The 19,156-nt window shown below is 41.5% G+C and overlaps 2 protein-coding genes and 1 non-coding gene across 3 annotated transcripts; 2 read left to right on the forward strand and 1 right to left on the reverse strand.

The window, feature by feature from the left end:
- The first annotated feature begins 2,050 nt into the window (after positions 1 to 2,050).
- On the forward strand, positions 2,051 to 5,035 carry marcksl1a (MARCKS-like 1a). Its single transcript, XM_019266390.2, has 2 exons — positions 2,051 to 2,392; positions 3,618 to 5,035. The coding sequence occupies exons 1-2, from the start codon at positions 2,306 to 2,308 to the stop codon at positions 4,179 to 4,181; spliced, it is 651 nt and encodes a 216-aa protein (XP_019121935.1). The 5' UTR covers positions 2,051 to 2,305; the 3' UTR covers positions 4,182 to 5,035.
- A 1,302-nt stretch (positions 5,036 to 6,337) lies between these two features.
- On the forward strand, positions 6,338 to 6,419 carry trnas-gcu (transfer RNA serine (anticodon GCU)). The gene has a single exon. It is a non-coding gene; the product is annotated as a tRNA-Ser (tRNA).
- Positions 6,420 to 7,646: 1,227 nt separating this feature from the next.
- LOC104930155 (gap junction beta-4 protein) lies at positions 7,647 to 15,373 on the reverse strand. The gene is made up of 4 exons (XM_019266368.2): positions 15,200 to 15,373; positions 11,419 to 11,627; positions 9,235 to 9,536; positions 7,647 to 9,132 (listed from the first exon to the last, which is right to left on the reverse strand). The coding sequence occupies exons 2-4, from the start codon at positions 11,587 to 11,589 to the stop codon at positions 8,793 to 8,795; spliced, it is 813 nt and encodes a 270-aa protein (XP_019121913.1). The 5' UTR covers positions 11,590 to 11,627; positions 15,200 to 15,373; the 3' UTR covers positions 7,647 to 8,792.
- Between the last annotated feature and the right edge of the window lie 3,783 nt (positions 15,374 to 19,156).

Consider the following 19,156-nt stretch of genomic DNA (forward strand, 5'->3'; position numbering starts at 1 on the left):
TAGATAATAATACAATTATTTATAATGATTATAACACACAGGTTTTCTCCTGCAAGCTTTGTAACATCCGGTTATAAATTCTGTTGCAGGGGACGGCAAAAAGTTTAAAGTTTAGCTTTGGACAGCAATGGCATCTGCTCTGATCCACTAACATGATATCCGTCTTCCTGAATCCATGTGAGAGCAGCATTAGTTCCTTTCCATCGCTGTAGATGAGTGACAAACCTGTGGTCAACCTGGGCAGAAGTCTCTCTGTAGAGGTTTGGACACCCTGCTGTGAAAACATCTCTTTCCTGTGCTGTTCAAACCGGGAACATCCCTTTGAAATCAGACAACTTTAATGTATAGACCTCATCAGAGTGATGAGACGTCCCACATCAGAGAGCGACAAGGAATTCCAGAGCCGTGATTGAGTATGTACGCCGCATGGTGAGGTGCGGGTTGAAAACATGTTGCTCTCCATCTTGACTCACTTTGGGAGAATGTATGGAGCGGTGGTGGCTGCTTGTGAGGGGCGGGGGTTGCACATTTTGAACCCCTCAGGGTGTATCACACTGTGGGAAGCTCAGCCCACACTGAATGGATGGAGATCATTCTCTGGGTAGCGTATGCATGCCTCGCATACCACTGCTCTGACATGTTTGTGTGAGTGTGAGTGTGTGCATGTGCGGAGGCAGGGCCGGGGGTGGTCGTTCTGTGTGCCATCAGATTGATGGAAACAATGACAGAAAGGCGAAGAGAGACATATGGAGCTATAAAGGGATGCCTCCGATGAATACAGGACTTTAATAAGAGGAAATCATAAATCCAACTTAATGAAGTCCTTTAAAGATGACAGAGCAGACAGAGCACCATTTTGTTAACATGGGTTCATCTGTGGGATAAAGGAGGGCCTTGTTGTTGGGAAAGAAGGGATAATATGGTTAAGGTTGCCAGAATTAAGAGTAACAGCTTGAAAATGAGGCAGCTGGCGTATGTAAATGCATGTGTGACCCTGTCCCATGACTGGTCAGTCTATGGAAGCAGTCCACTGGCTCTCATAACTCAGCTTAAAACATATGACCCTTGACCTTGCTGGATCACAAGAGGAGCCCATCAGCTTTAGGCTACCAACAAAAAAAAAAGAAATGCAATGTCATTGCTGCGATCGTGGGATCCACTCGTCTGGCCAAGAGACCCTTATTACTGGCTGACAGGCTGATTCACTGTCTCCCTGTCTGTGTCGGTGACAAAGCAGCCCCAGTGCCACCGCAAGGTCTCTGCTGACTGCAAAGCTGGCTGCGTGTTATGTAACGAGTTTACTCTTGGAATGCCGGACCTGTCACTCAAAAACCGGAGGAGGCTGATCAAGTCTTTTAACTCTTCATCGGGCATTAAAATAAAAAGTGTTCATCTGAGGATCATCTGAGGATTTCAGCTGAAGGGGGTCACTCCAACTTTGACAGACTTTGTTAAACTCGAACTGAAGATGATAGTTCTGTCTGGAAATTGTGTGCACATTACCCATATTTGATTAATTTGTATTTTTTGAGCACTAAAAAGGCAAAACTTTGCTAGTTTACCAGAAAATTATCAAATTATTGCAGAAATATCGTTAGCTTCCCCACAAGATGATGAAATACTTCGCTTTGTATCGCCAACCCATGAACTTATAGTATCATTTTTACGGTGTTGTAAGGTATTACACCCTCATACAACACAACATACAACTTATAGATGTTTTATTTAAATGGCATCTGCATAAAGGGACATCTATTATTATGACTTATGCAACAAGTGCTGAGTAAGTTTATGAGCAATGTCGAAAATGCCCCCAAATCTTCCAGACATCTGTAACACTGGAGAAAAAAAAAACAGTCTTGCTGATCATCCAGTTGAGTATCAGACTGTTGCAGTGACAGGAGTTGGTGGTGGTGGTGGGGGTGGTGGTGTTAAAGGAGGTCCTGCCTCCCCTGGCTGCAGATTGGACAAACACCGGCTGTCACGCCCATGGGTGGAGACTCTGGTCGATTTTGAGGCGCGGTTGAAATACTCACAGTCTTATCACCGACATCCTTTAATTTGAGCTCAGCCGCCGTGGGGTGCACACTCACAGAAGGAAGGATCTTCTCGTTTTCCAAACCTGCAACGGGGAGAAGGAGATCTGGTCGGATTTTTTTTTCTCCAACTGTTTTTTTGGGGGTCAAGATCTTAACCCATCCCAGAGCTGGATTTTTAAAATCTCAAAAACAAACAAAAAAACTCCTCGAGGTTTTTCTTTTTCGATTTTCTTTTTTTTTGTTCAGATCACCTAAAGGAGAAAACAATGGGAGCCCAGTTGTCCAAGGGTGGAGTAACTGTTGAGGCCAAAGCCGCCGCCGCCGACCCTGCTGCTGCCAAAGCCAACGGCCAGGTGAGTAAAGTAAGGCCTGAAGTGCTTCACCATCAGCGGGGAGCCACATGGCACCCAACGCCCACTGGCACCACTGGGTGCCACCGCGGGGCTCACAGAGCTGCGATGGGAGCCGAGCTGTTGCTCTTTCAGACTCAGACCTGAGATCACATCCCACTTTTTAACCACATGGCTGTAGACAAAATGAGTTTAAACGCAGCTAAAACAGGTTGTTTTAAAAAAATCCAAAGGAGGGGGTGGGGGGACCTCCAGCAGAGAAGCCGTCGAGTGGCCATGCTCGTCCCCGCTCAGCGCGCACCACCAGACCTGCCTTTCTGTTTTTGTGATCATTCCTGCGCCTTTTTGTGGCAATTCAGCCACGCATTGTGTGATCGAGTGTCAGATTCTTGTCGAGATGTGTGTTTGGAGCGTGTTTTCTGTCATGAGTTGGCTGTAGTCGAGAGGGATAAACGCTCTTACGCCGAACAAAAGATGCGAGGCAAACTGTGCAGAGGATGCAAATGCGCTCTGCTGGAGGCGCATGTTGCGGAACTGAAAACTAGGCGCGGGCAGGCGCTGGTTCAAACCCCCTCTGCTGCACTGTAATCCATACATGCGTTTAGTTTGACCGAGTTTGTGGACAAGTGTTTTTTTAAATGTCCTGTATGTGAGTTTAATAGTATCTTGCTTGAGTCTGACCCCAGATCAGAATATGATGCGTGTGGATGAACTTGGCTCGTTGGAGTTGATCGACTTCCCCACTTAAACTCCCCCCCATCACTGTGAGCGCAGTAGAGGAATTGAATATAAATGGACTGTGGCTTTGTGTGTGTTGCTTGTATTCTGACCACACCGAGCTCATGTTGAGAGCTGTGGTGGATGTGAGCTGCAGCCCTTGGATGAGAGCAGAAACCAGGTTTCACGGGGATTCCTTTGTTCCCCCAACTCACAGGCTGTGTTGACGTTTACATGGAGCTCTACTGCCCCCATGTGTCCACTCAAAGTCACGCAAACAGCTGTTGAACCCTACCTCCTCCCCCCTCCATCTGAACCGCTGTCAGGGCAAGCAGCTTTCCTCAAGTAAAACAGGGATTAACTATCGGGAGTAAATGCTAATCTGCCAGATTTATTTGGAATAGTGACAGATTTATTTAGTGCATGTTTCATCCTCAGTTGATCCATCTGTATATTTGTGTCTTTTTGACCCAGTGTGATTGTTTTAATCAATGAGTCTTCTTCTCTGCAGGAGAACGGCCATGTTAAAACCAATGGTGATGTGTCAGCCAAGCCCGAAGGGGAAGTGGCTGCCACAGACGGGAATGGAACAGCCGAACCAGCCAAGGAGGGCGAAACCGCCGGGGATGCCATCGAGCCCGCTCCTGCAGCCGAGGGCGAGGCTGTCAAGGCGGAGGGTGAGGCCGCTAAGGATGCCAAGAAGAAGAAGAAGTTCTCCCTGAAGAACTCCTTCAAGTTCAAGGGCATCTCGCTGAAAAAGAGCAAGAAGGGCAGCGAGGAGGGCAAAGAGGAAGCCACCTCCCCCACGACCGAGGACAAACCCGAGGAGAACGGCCACGCGGCCAAAGAAACCAAAGAGGAGACGCCGGCCGCCGAGGCCAAAGAGGGCGAAGCCGCCGCCGCCGACACCCCTGCCGCCACTGCTGATGATGCCGCCTCTGCACCTGCTCCAGAGGGAGAGACCAAGGCAGCAGAGGAGGCGCCACCCACAGAGGCTGCCCCAGCTGAGGAGGCCGCCGCCCCCGCCGAGGACACAACACCTGCAGCCTCTGAGGGCGAGGCCAAGGCAGAGTGACTGCACCCCGCCACGGCACCTGAACTGATTTTCCAAGATTAAAATATATAAATATATATATGAGAGACTCGTGCCACGTTCTTAAAGTTATAAACAAAACTACAAAAGAAGACAAAGGATATATCACGTTTGCTGATTCAACCACCAGTTCACTGCCTTTTATTAGTTCTTCGACAGACGGAATCTCACCGGGCCCTCTCATAATGAAAAGTGTCGGCTTGTGTCGCCCCCTCATGGTACACACTGAGACTGGCACGTGGCGAAGGTAATGGATTGGATGTGGAGCGAACCAGGAATACTGACTTATTTTCCCAATTCATGGAGAAGCATCCTTTTTTAACAGCGTGGCAGCCCTATAACATTTTATTTTTCTTTCTCATCTTTTTTTGGGATCTAAAAATTGTCCCCGTTGCGGAGCGGGGCAGACCATCTCTTTCACTCGAAATGACTGTTATATGGACACATAAACCTTTCAAATCTTATTAATTTTTAGAATTCTACATTCCTATGTTTTACCCCCAAATTTCAAGTATTTTGTCATGTATAGAAAAGTGAAAAAAAAAACGAGGAGGGGAGGTGGAAAAAGCGCTATGTCTTTGTTCGTGCATTTTCATTCTTTTCTGGCTAAAACCACATTCAAGCTTCTTGAGTATTGCAGTGTTCACATTTCAGAGTTTATGACGCAAGGGGCTGGGATTGTGTACAAAATGTGAGCTTTTTATCTGCAAACTGTCTCTGTAAATATGTTTTGGCCAATATTTTTTTTTTGGTTCTCTTTTATTTTGCTATCGTTTGAAGATGTTAATGGTTTTATTGTAACTTTTAATAAGGGTAAATAAATGTTCGATCCCCTCTGTCTGTGTTCTGCCTTGTGATTCACACACAAACAACACCGATAAAGTGAGTTAGACTAGTTTAAAACTTCACAGGAAGGTTTGGTCAGTCATTAAGTCACGCACAAACACAAAAACAATCTTTGTTTCTTGGATGACAAGTTTTTATAGCCGATGACATAAAAGGTATGAACAAGCTTGATGCTTGTGAACTCCTGATGAACACAATTTAATGTTTATTTATGATGACCATGACTTATATGACCCAGAGTCATACTTCATTAATCCACATCCTACACATAATATAAGGCAACGTCTGCTCCAGTATGATATAAATATTTAATTACCATAACTACAGATAATGGCATAATGTTTTGATGTTTAATTTTTTGCCTTTTAAATATACATATAAAATTCACATAAGCATTAGTACAACATTTGGAACAGACCACAATGCATCTCACTATACACAATACGGGATACACCTTTTGAATCCTTGAATTCAAACATGAGGTGGGTGTTTGAGGGCACTGATTTCTTAACATCCATCCATTATCTAGACCTGCATATCCTCATCAGGGTCACGGCTGGGGCTAGACCCTATCCTAGCTGATTTTCAGCGGGGTAGGGTACACCATGGTAAAGTCGCCAGCTAGGATTTCATAAAAGAAAAGCAGCCGTCTTGACATGAAACAGTAGGATCAACGCAGGTGTTACCAACAATACGTATTCAGGTTCTGATCCATTTAGTGTAGCAGAGACTTCCCAGTGAACCAACCGGGCACCACAGCAGCACCCTGACTCTGTTTGACCTGAATGGATCTGAACCGTAATCAGTATCATTGGTAACACCTGTCATGATGGCTGCTGTGAAAAAGGCTATTATAAATGAATTCTGACAACATATTTGCCATGTTATCTATACCAGGTCAACCAGACCCCCTTCAATAATCAATCTACTATCTGATGCCTGGTTGTATTTGTTGGTCTCTGGCTCCCTGTGGTGGACAGACATGCGTACTGTCTGTGATCCTGCACCCTGTTGCTTTCATCTCCTGGTAAACATGCTAACGCCATATGTACATATTAATGATATAATTGATTGATTAGTCAGCTGTTTTTCCTTCGTCGTCGTCTTCTTCTTCTTTTGCGTTTTAATGTGGTGTGTACACGGGTTTGAGCATGTTTTGGTGCGACACACTCACATTAAAGAGCAGTAACCACGACTAAAACTGTTAAATGGACCCAGACAACATAAATACCCACAAATACCGTCTGGATACATTAATTCAGATATAATCGTCTTATATATGGTCGAAATCGGACGAGGTGGCCGAGTGGTTAAGGCGATGGACTGCTAATCCATTGTGCTCTGCACGCGTGGGTTCGAATCCCATCCTCGTCGTATTTTCTGCTTGTTTCTGCTCTGCCTCACTGTTAGAGTCTTCATGTAGGTGACAATGTAGACATATTAATGTATCAAAGACTGCTATTTAAAAAAAAAACAGACATTTTTTTTATGACACAGAACCAAGCTGATGTAAGTTTTCCAAGTTTTGGCACATAAGTTGAAGACTACATTTAGTGTTTTTTATTATAAGCACCTGAACGCAGCAATGTAGTGTTATCCATGTGGTTTGTTGGCCTGATGTGCACGTGCTCAGCGTCTTTAAATGCACGTGGTATGCACGTGTTTTGTTTTTTGTTTTTTTTACTTACCTTGATGACGTGTTCAAGGCTTGTGAATGTACTCAAAATAAATAAGGATTCACAAATCGTTTGCAAAATTTTAAATCGTCAGACAAAATCCTCCAAATTATCCAGAGTTAAATACAGTTTGGTTTATTTCACCCGGAAAAAGCTGCCATCTAGTGGTAACAGATGGCAATGCAACTAAGTTCAGTTCTTGAGTGTGAGCAGCTACAGCAGATAACTTTGTTACAGTGTCATGTAATAAAAATGTTGCCTTTAACCAATAAAATAAACTGACCTGCCACTTGGCCAGGCCATCTTTGCAAATGAGAAATGGCTCCTTACTGACGGTCAAATAAAGGTAAATTAAAATAAAATAAAATATAGTAAAGTAAAATATATTATTTTCATGTCACATGGTACAGGTATAAATAAAATCATAAATTCCATATAGTTACTTGAGCATCAGTGTCCTAGTATCCTGGATCACTGTCATTGTTAATGTTATTAAAGCAACATTACATTATTTCCTACCATAAAATAACTTTCATTGACACTCTGCACCCTGTATGTCTGTTCTTTGCTATTTAACTTTTTGCACCAGGCACAAGAAGTACGTAACATTTTACATTAAAAAGTCACACAGCACCAGCTATTCTCTGTGATTTACAGAGTTTTCTGGTGGACAGTAAAGTAAACTGCTGCCAACTATAGCTGCTGTTAGCTAATGTTAGCTCAGTTTGTTAGAAGAAGTCACCAGACAAAAGTAAATCTGGGACTGACTTGTAGTCGTTGGTGAGGGCTTGGTGAAATAATAGGCTGATACGCCGAGCTGGGCGTCTTTCTGTTGGACTAGTAAGTAATATTAGCTGGCTGCTATGTCTGTTGTTGTTGTTGTTGCACTTGCTTGATGTTTGGCTGTTAGCAAACTTGGCAACTTGCTAATCTTTGATCATAAGTAATGTAATCATAACACATACACATGACAGCCGTCCATATTTAACACAGTGGTGAAAATTGTCTGCCGTGAAGCATTTGTGGAGTAATTTCTCTTAAAAATGAAAAATATACCTTAATACATATAGAATACTAAATACAACCTACATCTGACATCAACGTATGCTTTTGTTAGGTGTTTTTAAAGCCTTCCTTTTCTCTTCTGAGTTTGTCAGTGGTATTGCTGTATATGCAAACCCCACATATCTATGGGGGTGACCAAGTAGAATAAACTTTTCTGCAAAGGAGGATAGCCTAGACACTTATTTTATCTTAGTTTTATTTTAAAAGCAATTAAATATAGCACTAAAAAGGGTCAATAAAAACAAGTCCTAAAAGAAACTATTGGACCACATTGTGACATTCCAGTTCATCAATAATCCAAACAGAAATAGTCTGCTCAGTATCCGGGGATTAAAACCTGTACATGATTACTTTAACTCCAGGTTCACTCTCTTTACTCACAAGAATGAAAACAGGATATGCTCAGGAATCAGCTTTTTGTTATATGTAGCAGATATGAGCCTCTCTCTCTCTCTCCTCTCTCTTCCCAAGCAACCTTTTGGTCCCTTTAATGGAGGACATATGAACAAGCACTGCAGGCCATCTTTCTCCCGGTCGCACAATTAATAAAACTATTAACAATTATGAGGATACTATATACAGTAATTAACATGACTTAAATGCTGATATGCTGATGCTGACATGCTGATGTTGATTCAGGATCAACAATCAATCGACAACGCCCTCACACAACATCAGATTTCTTTTGTGTTATAAAAACCAGCTCCTGGATGTTCCTTGTTCCTTGCGTAGCAAGCCACGATGTGATCAGATCAGTTGTACAAAGTTAGAAATATGATATTCAAGCACAGTAACAGTATAGTTGTCCTCTTCTTTGAAAGTGTCCTACAGCATACAGCTGGCCAGTGTTAGAGATCCTTCCAACAGACAGTCATGAATGTTTCATGTTCAGCTGGATCACAGGATCACGATGCACAGGCTCGGCCCTCTTATGTCTTTTGGTTTATTATTTTTTCTTGGTAACTTCTGCTTCTGTTGTGCAGAAACTAAATTGTGGTTTAGTGTCCTACAGAGTCGTAATCACGCTCGTTTCATTGATCTTCTCCTTCTTGTCTAAACTCAGCTGGCTTCCCAGAGTTGGATCAGTCCTTCGATACTGGGACCTGGGTGGTGCTATGTTGGTGAGCTCATGCTGCTCAGCAAACAGGAGCCTCTCATTTTCATGACGGACTCTTAACAATTTGCTGATGCGCTTGCCGATGAGATAAATCATCTCACAGATACACATGAAAATGCACACCGCGCTGGATACAACCATGAACAACATGAAGATCTTTTTCTCTGTTGGGCGACTAATGAAGCAATCAACAGTGTTGGGGCATGGGTCCAGTGAACATTTCGATAACCTAAAAGTAAAAAGAGTAGAGCAGATTAAAGGCAGAGCAAAAGGAAAAGAAAGCCAACAGATAATTTTCATGTTTTTTCTGTAGTAAAAATACAAGCATTACCTAGGCAGGTCATATCCCTGGTATATCCGGTAGAGAATGTAAAGAAACGATGTGTCGAATCCAGCTTTGAAGACCAAACTCAGCAGATAGGTCCACCACAGACCCCCTCTCTTCTTACCAGGGTTGGCATACAGGTGAGAGCCTTGGTGCTGTGCCACATATTTGGCATCCTTTCCTTCACGGTATTTCACATGAGCCATCACCATCAGAGATGGGCAGGTGACAAAAATCAGCTGCAGTGCCCACAGACGGATGTGGGAGATGGGGAAGATGTGGTCATAGCAGATGTTGGTACAGCCAGGCTGGAAACAAAGTAAGAGAGTTATTTTTAAACTTATTGTAATAGGTTTTTCTGTAATGACTGTGATATCTCAGATGGGTAAAATGAGCGATAGCACAGGTTGTTGCATTTGTACCAGAGATATACAAAGCAACCGAGGAGCTTCAGAGGCAATACTTTTATTTGATACTAATAAAAGTACAAGCTAATGCAACTGTCATGAAATGATAAATACAAAACAATACTGCTAGTAGAGCTGCCAGGAGGGTGTGATAAAAGTTATAATGCATTTAAATCTGCAGCCTTTTCATGGGATAGACATAATAATAGACATAAATCTTAACAAAAAACAGTCCGTCAGCTAAACTTTTTTCCCGCAAGAAAAATAGTCAGCATTTTGCAGATGTTTTCTATCATGGTTATGATTAAGATAAAAAATTATGCTGATTGCCTATCAGTTACCTTGTGTTCTATATGCTAAAACATCCCCATGTGAATCCAGCAGAGCACATAAATAAATTAGTTACCAATCTTGTTGTCACACAGAGCACATTGTCAGCACATTTCTCTAATAAGGCTGTTGCACTGAATGTCTAGCTTTTAAAGGGCTATACCAGAGAGTTTCACTTTCATAAAGTTGGAGGACTTGTAAGAAACAAATTAAAAATATGAAAGGTGAGGCAACATAGCCTGAAATATCCTTACTTTTAGTCTCTAATATGGGTCGGGTAACAAAAAACTCTGGATCCTACATTTCCCATAATGCCCAAGCCCAGCTCCCCTTCTGAACCACAACAGACTGTTTTCACTAGTTGAGTAGTAATTACTAAGAACAATAATAAATAAATAATAATAATTACAAGAAGAACAAACTTCATTGGTTTTGTGCTTTTTGTAACAATGTTACAGAATAAAATTAAAATTCACAGAGATAAAAAAAAAACAGTGTTCGGTGGCCTGAACTATAAAAGCCTGATCACCTTTAGTCACCAGTAGTGCTAGTACTACTGGTGACAAATCAGGCCGTGGGAAAGACCAGCATGCCACCATCAGCTGATCTAAGACCAGTGTCATGAGGGGTTAGTACATCTTTTATATAAGTAGAGGCCTTGTTATGTAAAGCTTTAAGTCAACAATAACATTTTGAACAGGCAGGCGATACAGGGAGATGTAAATCCTAATAATAAATCAAATTTCTTTTAATTAGCTTTAGTTTAAAGAAACATGACTGAACAACTTTACTTGGTCATTGAAACAAGAACCAAATAATACAGCCCAATGTCTTGAAGTTGACTCAATGTTATGTCTATCACATACATGACATTCTTCCTTGTACAAGGATCACAGAATATCTGATTAAAAGAATTGGGTGTGGCAAAGAGAAATATTTCCGCTTTGGCGTGGTAAAGTAGGAGGAAGCTTTGAGAAGTCTAGCAATTAATCAGAGAGCCATGCAGAAAGTTGGTTGCTAAGATTAGTGGACTGTAATGGGACATAATATATAACATATATAACAGCAGAAAAGTGGTACTCTACATTATGGTTAGTAATGAACTGACCCCATGGCAGCAAATAAATGAACACTAACAGACCTATAATTGACCCTTGAGGAACGCTACAAGTAAAATAGGGAAAAGATGTAAAATGGGAATTTAAAACAACAGAAAAGTTCCTATTGTATTAGTCAAGTTCCAAGAAAGTACTGAGAGTAACAGGTAAAGTAACCAACAAACTCACATAGAGGAGGAAGGTTGTCATATTGGCTAGGTATACAAATGAATACAGCAGCAGAGACGTTTAAAATACCAGATTTAATCTGCAAGACTGGTGTGATGTTACTGTGGTGCTTCCTCATAAGAAGAAGTACAGGTACAGACGTGTTAGCACAGACAGAAAAATCTTACTTGTCGAGTATTGCACACAAAGTCTTTGCTCTCGTCACCCCAAACCCTCTGCGCTGCCACTACAAACACCAGGACACGGAACACAAACACCATGGACAGCCAGATCCTCCCGAACGCAGTGGAGTATTTATTGACTCCACTCAACAGACTCTCCAATCCTGACCAGTTCATCCCTGCAGCTGCACCTGGGTGATAGAAACAAGTGCACCCTGTAAAACAGAAAGAAAGAGAAGAGGGTGATGTTTTCACAGCTTTATGACAACATAAAAAACAGATAGCTCTCTATGGCAATAACAAAGCCAAAAAATGAAGTCCAGGCCAACAGATGCAAGTACCTGCACCGAAACTGGTGTGTGCATGTATAGGCTTGTATGAAATCATAGTGAATCTTCCGGAAGAGTACCTAATTTTATCTCATGTCTATGAGTCAATGAGTTGAAAGCCTGCTGACTAAATTGCTAATCATGCATACATGCTTCAGTAGCCATGACAACATGTACACAGGCCAGAGAAGATGGTCATGTCTAGGGATGGGAATCGAGAACCGGTTCTTGTTGAGAACCAGTTCCATGTGTTTCAATTCCATGGAATCGTTTGGCAGTTTATCTAACGATTCTCTCGATTCCAGAAAGCACAAATTACGTTGTGTATCTTCCGCAAGAAGTTACGCACGCTCGATTCCAGCAAGCATGACTAATTAAGCCACGTAACAATGGCACCCACACGGTTCAAACGTTCCAAAGTTCGGCTCCATTTTACCAAAAAAAGATAGTAACAGCTTGACTTGCAATCATTGCAAGGTGGAGATAACAGCGTCGGGAGGGAACACGACAAACAGAACATTTGCAGAAACATTTGCGCATACACCATGCAATATTTTTAAATGAATGTCGTGTTTTTGACACGCTTCGGACTGGAGATGAATCTCAACCTAGCAGCAGCGGCAGCAGCCAGGCTATGACCACCTCTGTGGTTACTACGGAAGGTAACTCTGGTAAGTAACACACTGCCTACCATGTTAGCACGATGTGCTGCTTTGTAAAACATGCTAAAACAGTTAACATTAAACGAATGCCTTCTGCATTACATTTAGAAGATGACCATGATGAGAGAGAGTCTGGCTGGCTCAGAGGCTGGCAGCTGTACTAGTACTCGCTCCAGTTCACTACCTCCTCTAGATGATGCTGATCAAACTTTGTTCTCCTTTTTTCCCCAAATGAGAATCGATAAGAGAATCGATAAGAGAATCGAGTCGTTAAGCAGAATCGATAATGGAATCAGAATCGTAAAAATCTTATCAATTCCCATCCCTAGTCATGTCACACCCATGGTGAAAAAATGTCTTTGTCAGCTGGCTGCATATGGACAAAATAGTGCCGTCCAACACTTTCTAAACACACAGATAAACAAGTAACTTAGCCTGTTGGTTTAGCTTAGCACAAACACTAGAAATGGGGGGAAACAGCTAGCCTGGCTCCATCCAATGGTAACAAAATCTGCAGACTAGCACAACTAAAGCTCTGACTTCGATCTGGTTTATTTGATCCATACAAGCAAAAAAAGTGTAAAAACAACAATTTGCCATCATTGCCAGACTTCTTGCCTGGCATCTTCCCCTGACAAAGAAGTAGCAGCACATAAACTCTTATTGATACTTGCTGCTGCAGCGGTTGCCATTTCTTCCAATCATACATTGTACATAAAAAATAAAGACACACATGTCCAATAAACACTGAACCAAAACAATCATTCTACTTCTCCTCCTTCTTTACCATAACGCTGCTGATTTGCATTTCATGCAAACACTTGTGTTACTAATGCAAAATAGTAAATTATAAACTCATAGGGATAAAATGTTCACCAAACAAACTATGTACTTTATAACCAGCAGACAAGCCAGTGTGAAGCCAGGGCTGTGCACTGATAATTGTGGAACTTGAATAAAGTTGTAATAAGACTACTTAAGCTATTAATGTTATTAGTTATGCCTGTGCTTTGCTTTGATTACCGTGAAACAGTTATAGAAAATTGCTACGCGGCTGTTGTCTAAAGTCGGAAAACCTTGGTGTCAGTAAGTTAATGACACTAATCTATCAAAAATGTGTTTACAAATGTGTAATTCCTTCGAAACGTTAAGTAATAACTCTCTTGACTTTATGGCTCTTAGGTTGGTACACATAACCTTAAGCTGTTTTAAGCTAACTCTGAAGTTACATGTGCTGTGTGTGTTTCTGTTCACCAAAACACTCTTTATCTACCTTTATACTCCATCCTAGACCAAGTTAATTCTGTCTGCACAGCCTGTCTGCTTTTGCTGAATGAAAACAGTGGAAATGCCAACATGTGTGCGAGGATAATGAGGTTCATGAATGAAACTGCCTTGTGTCATTAGACTAGTATAAATATAGCGTCCTGGCAGATGTGTGTGTCTGTGGTTTGAGTGTTATGTTACCTAGATACTGGCCTGTGTGTATGTGTGTGTTTGATGAATATGTTCTGGCTTTGCAAACAAAACCTAATCAGGGTACAATTTTCTATGGAGCTCTTGTCATTGTCATAGAAATACAGTATCTTCATCTTTTCTGGTATACAACATTATTTCTATACATACACACACAATAATAGACTTAATTTCTTACAAATGTGTATCTAATTCAGTATTTCATCTCATGTATGTTCCTATTTGTCTAATGTGAACTTAAACGCAGAAAATGTTAACCATGACATAACATGCAAACCATGTGGGGGAGTTGTTTTTCATACAAATGGAAAAATCTATGCTTCCCTGAAAGCTTTTATTTTGCTGGTTGTTTCTCGCAGTGATCATTTAAAGTCATAGACTGCCCCCACCACTGCTCATAAAGAGAAATAAAATCCATATGGGACGACCATCCTCACGTTTGTATGGTTTATGGAGCACTTCGGGATCACACACTGTTTAGAAAAAAGTAAAATATTTAGATTACGGAAAACAGGAGTGGCTTAGTAATGAGGACTTTCCGTTGTTAACACTTTAAACTCTGGATTAACTCTATTGCCACTGATTTCTTTCTGTCATATAGGAGAAATAAAATGGGTTTAGCATCAATGAGGTTTGTGGTGATGTGACTCTGACATTGACCTTTTATTAAGCATCAGATAAGGAAGTGCCATCTAGCTGCAACAGCCCACATACTCCTCACCTGTGTTATGATAAGCCTCTACATTCTTTATAAGTGACTGTAATATGTGAATAATCAACTGAAAATGTCCTGTTTTCTTTGTGTGATGGTAAATGGTAAGAAGTGGTAATTGAAACTGTATTCGTGATATAGTCAACGGCAATGTTCAACGAACAGTTTTGATGTCAGGAAAAGGATACAAGAACGCATTAAAATCATGTTTTTTCCACCATTAAAAGATCAAATGCATAGTGGATTACTTGATACATCCGCATGTGTGGAAATGTTTAACTATTTAAGAGGGCTACATTCCACAACGCCTCTATCTTTGTATTGAATCTACAGTATATAAACACCACATTTAGCCTGTTGTTCCTTTATACTGGTTACCCAATATCTTGTTAAACTGTGTCTTACAGTGTGACTTGTGTTTTTCCCTTTGTTGGCATAAATAACAGCTTGTATCTATCTTCTTTTAGGATAAACAGAGGAAATCGCATGAATGTAACTCACGCTTGTGTTAAATTCAAACAGTCCTGGCTACTATCTTTTCTTTACCGTACTGACTTTAACCATGTGATACACTGAAGTTAATGAAAACCAAACAAAAGGAACCTTACCTGGTGCTGAAACCCCAACTCAAACACCAAAACCGAATGTGTCCACACTAGCAGAAGCAGTGAAGTTAAAAGTACTGAAGGAAAAACAAGTTTCAAGCATTCAAATCCTTTTTTCTCTCTGTGTCTGTGTCTGCTCTCTCGCCCTTCCTTAGAAATCCTGCCAAACCAGATTCAGCAGCTCCTACGTCATCACACACACACACACACACACACACACACACACACACACACAGACTTTACGTGCCCTGTCTTGTCAGTTTGCGGGATACAGGAACACTCCACTCCCTACAAGCCATGTAACCCAACACCTTATAAATAGGTAAAGAAACAGACACATTTGCTTTGTTGAACTTGGAGACAGAACATCCATCCTTGCCAACCACAGAATGCCTGTGGTATGTGTATGTAGGGAAAAAGAGGGTAAGAGAGAAAGATGCCACACCCTTTATGTTGCTACAAAGGGAGTAATGCAAATGTGAGCGATGTGTTACCATGGCAAGCAGAGTGCAAAATCAAATAAATTTGCATTGCACGGTTTCAGTAATTTTGAGCAACCGTTAAAAGACTTTTCCTCCTGTGTTCTTTTCCTCTTATCTCATGTTTATTTCCTGTTTATGTTTGTCTGTGTGCTGCTTGGAGTGCTTCCCTGGTTTACCAATCTTCCTACACACCTGCAACTGACCTCCTCAGTGTTTAAACCCAGCTTATTCATCCAGAAATCACCAGATTGTTCAATCATTTAAGTAGATTAATCTGCCTGTCTGTCAATCCTTTGCCATGTCCAGCTGCTATCTGTCTGTCCACGCTCCTCTTGGGTTCATCCGCAGTCTCAACTGGAACCTCGCCTGCTCATTCCTTGCCGCCAGCTGAAGACCTCCAGCTAAGTCCAACCACTAGTTACCATTAGGACAATAAACTCCTGGTCTGTGTTTTGCAGTTGGGTTTACTAGCTCCGCCATAACAAAACAATCTGGCATTAACCCAGCAAGACCAGTACAGAATATTCTCTACCTCTGATCAGTATTGTTTTTGAGCCACTCATATGGACTACCATCTTCCATCGTCTCTTTACTGGACCTCCAGAATGCAAATTATCTGGTACATCAAGTAGTGGCATGAATGGAAGATAGGTTTGAACAACCCCTTAGGTCACGTTGAATACCTGGTGTTGCCCTTTGGTTTAACACATGCCCTAGCTGTCTTCCAGGCCATGGTTAATAATGTGTTGAGAGACTTCTAAAACAACTTTGGTTTTGTGTGTCTTGCTAACCATATCTTCTATGCCATTCATCAGGTTTTGCAACGGATGTTGGAGAACAAACTGTTTAGATGAAAACCATGAGTTCCACTCATCATTGAGAACACTCAGGTTTGTACTGACCTGGAGAAGATCAAAGCTGATGTTGAGTGGCTGCAGCCCACCACAAGGAACCAGCAATTAAAGGGTTCATCTGTGATTTTAGTCGAGTTGCTGCAAAAAGTCAAAGTTGATGCTCTCTTTCAACTTTACTCTGCTGAAGAAGCTAATCCTGAATCTGAAAACATCCTATTATCAGCTGTTGTGGTGGCTGGTGGAGTTTGAGCATGCTGTCATGGAAACCCAAAGGACAAAACCAGATCCTGATAGCAAACTACTCAACCACCTATTTGTTCCTGACTTCTTCAGATCTTAAGTCCACCTCAAGAATACCTCCTGGTTCCTCTGTCATCCCAGCACTAATCATACACTGTCCTGTCTCTGCTTAAGAGACACTTCTGTTGGCCTTTGTTGCTGCCTGCAAATGGTACAATTTTCTTCTCTGAACACAGCATTTGTGAGGTGGCAAACCGAATCACTTGTGCGTCTTACATTCAGTTGCATTAACTTAACAAAAACTGAGGGTTTTCATGAAAACATTACCAATTAAAGGTACAGTGTGTAAGATTTGGGGCCTCTATTTTCAGAATAAGGCAAACATGGAATATAATATTCATAACTATGTTTTAATGCATGTATAATCACCTGAAAATAAGACTCTTTATGTTTGTTACTTAGAAATGATCCTTTTATGTCTATAGTGGGAGAGGATCCTCTTTCATGGAGGCCGCCGTTTAAACACCTTATTTATACAGTAGTCCAGAAGAGACAAACTAAATACTGAGTCTAAACAGGGTCCTTAAAGTGTTGTTTCTCCTTTACACTAGGAAGGAGATTGCAATGCAATAATAAGACCACTAAATGCAACTAAATTCTACACACTGGACCTTTAAAACAGAGCAGATTTTTCTTTCTCAAATAAATGCAATACGTTTCCATACACTTGCAAGGTCCTGTTCTCTCCATACATACAAACTAGAAAATATCTTTTATCAAGTCATGGGTGGGTGGAGTGGGAGATTTCCACTCAGTAAGAATCAGGTGTCTAGCCAGGAGAGTTACAAAAGCTCCAAAGTTGTTTTTATGATTTGATATTGCAGATTTGAGGGTGACTCTGAACAGGGTAGTGATTGTAGACGGTAAGATAGAGACATAGGCATTTTGTAAAATTGTATTGAAGATTTACAGCCAAAAATTATGCACCGAAGGGCACGTCCAAAGCATATGGAAATTGGTAGCTGGATACGCACTTAAAACTGCTGGGTTGAAAATAACCCAATCTGTGTTAGTTAGTTATAGTTATACCTGGCCAACGCTGGGTGTTCTCATACAGGCTATCACCAACTAGCAGTGGCGAGGAAAGACACCCCTCCCCCCACCAGCCAGGTGCTAACCCTGACCACAGCTGATGTGAGGAAAACCCTGCTCAGAGTCAAGTCATGGAAAGCTGCTGGACCAGCCAACATACCTGGCCGTGTGCTCAGAGAATGTGTGGACCAGCTGGCGGATGTCCTCACGGATATATTCAACATCTCTCTGACCACCACTGTCTCAAAACCACCACCATCATCTCCATGCCAAAGAAGATACCAGTCTCCTGTCTCAATGACTACCGTCCAGTCGCACTCACACCCTCAAAATAATAAAGTGCTTCGAGGGGCTGGTCTTGAATCACATCAAGTCCCAGCCACCAGCCTCACTGGACCCACTGCAGTTTGCATATCATCCCAACCACTCCACAGATGATCCTATCATCACAACCCTTCACCTGGCCCTCACACATCTGGACAAAAAGGACTCTTATGTAAGACTGCTGTTCATAGACTTTAGCTCAGCATTTAACACCATCGCCCAGTGCTGAGCTCCACTACAGAAGAGCTCTGGAGTTTTTCTACAAAAAAACACAGAAAACTCAAATGCTCACAGGATGAATGTAGGCTGTCTTCTGTCTTGTGAATAAATAAAAGGTGTGAGGTGTGTGTTACGACATAAAATTTTTAAAAATATTTTCTACAGATAAATGTCACAAGCTGTAAATTGAGACAAAATACAAAAATGTATAACCTGTCTATAAGGATTCCAAGGAAAGTATTCTGACTCGCATGAATATGGGTCCAAGTCGCATCCTCACGAATAAAGACATAAAAACAAAACCAAAAAATTCTCGGGGAAACACTGTCTCCCCTCTACATTCGTTATACAGAAAAATGGACACAGTTGTTTTAAGCAGTCAGCTAACACAGTGATAATGACATTTTATTTCATATTTAATGTTATACACTCATGCTAAACCCCACTGTTCATGTTCAACCACAGCGTGGCAGAGCCCTCACACTTGCGTGACCCATGCTGTGAATCTACAGAAATCTGCAAAAATACAAAACCATCACTCATGAACTGAGCTCGGCTAGCGTAGTACTCATCACATGTGCTGACACCGGTAACCATTTTCTGCATTTCTTGACATAAATGGAGATATTTCTCTACAAAAAGTCACAATTCACACCTTACTGTCCACAGGATTGCAATTTGCCGCTTCTGTATACTTGCAATCTCATGTGAACACCATAGTCTCACGTGATTTGCAAGTGCTACTATCT

Source organism: Larimichthys crocea, chromosome XXIV (assembly GCF_000972845.2).
Source record: "Larimichthys crocea isolate SSNF chromosome XXIV, L_crocea_2.0, whole genome shotgun sequence".
NCBI classification, from domain to species: Eukaryota; Metazoa; Chordata; class Actinopteri; family Sciaenidae; genus Larimichthys; species Larimichthys crocea.

Excerpts from the sequence above, each read along its gene's own strand:
- marcksl1a (XM_019266390.2), top strand. The coding sequence starts at position 2,306 with ATGGGAGCCCAGTTGTCCAAGGGTGGAGTAACTGTTGAGGCCAAAGCC. Across the intron at positions 2,393-3,617 it reads CTGCCAAAGCCAACGGCCAG|GAGAACGGCCATGTTAAAAC; the intron begins GTGAGTAAAGTA and ends TCTTCTCTGCAG.
- LOC104930155 (XM_019266368.2), bottom strand. The coding sequence starts at position 11,589 with ATGAACTGGTCAGGATTGGAGAGTCTGTTGAGTGGAGTCAATAAATAC. Across the intron at positions 9,537-11,418 it reads TTGTGTGCAATACTCGACAA|CCTGGCTGTACCAACATCTG; the intron begins GTAAGATTTTTC and ends CTTTGTTTCCAG. Across the intron at positions 9,133-9,234 it reads CAGGGATATGACCTGCCTAG|GTTATCGAAATGTTCACTGG; the intron begins GTAATGCTTGTA and ends TTTTACTTTTAG.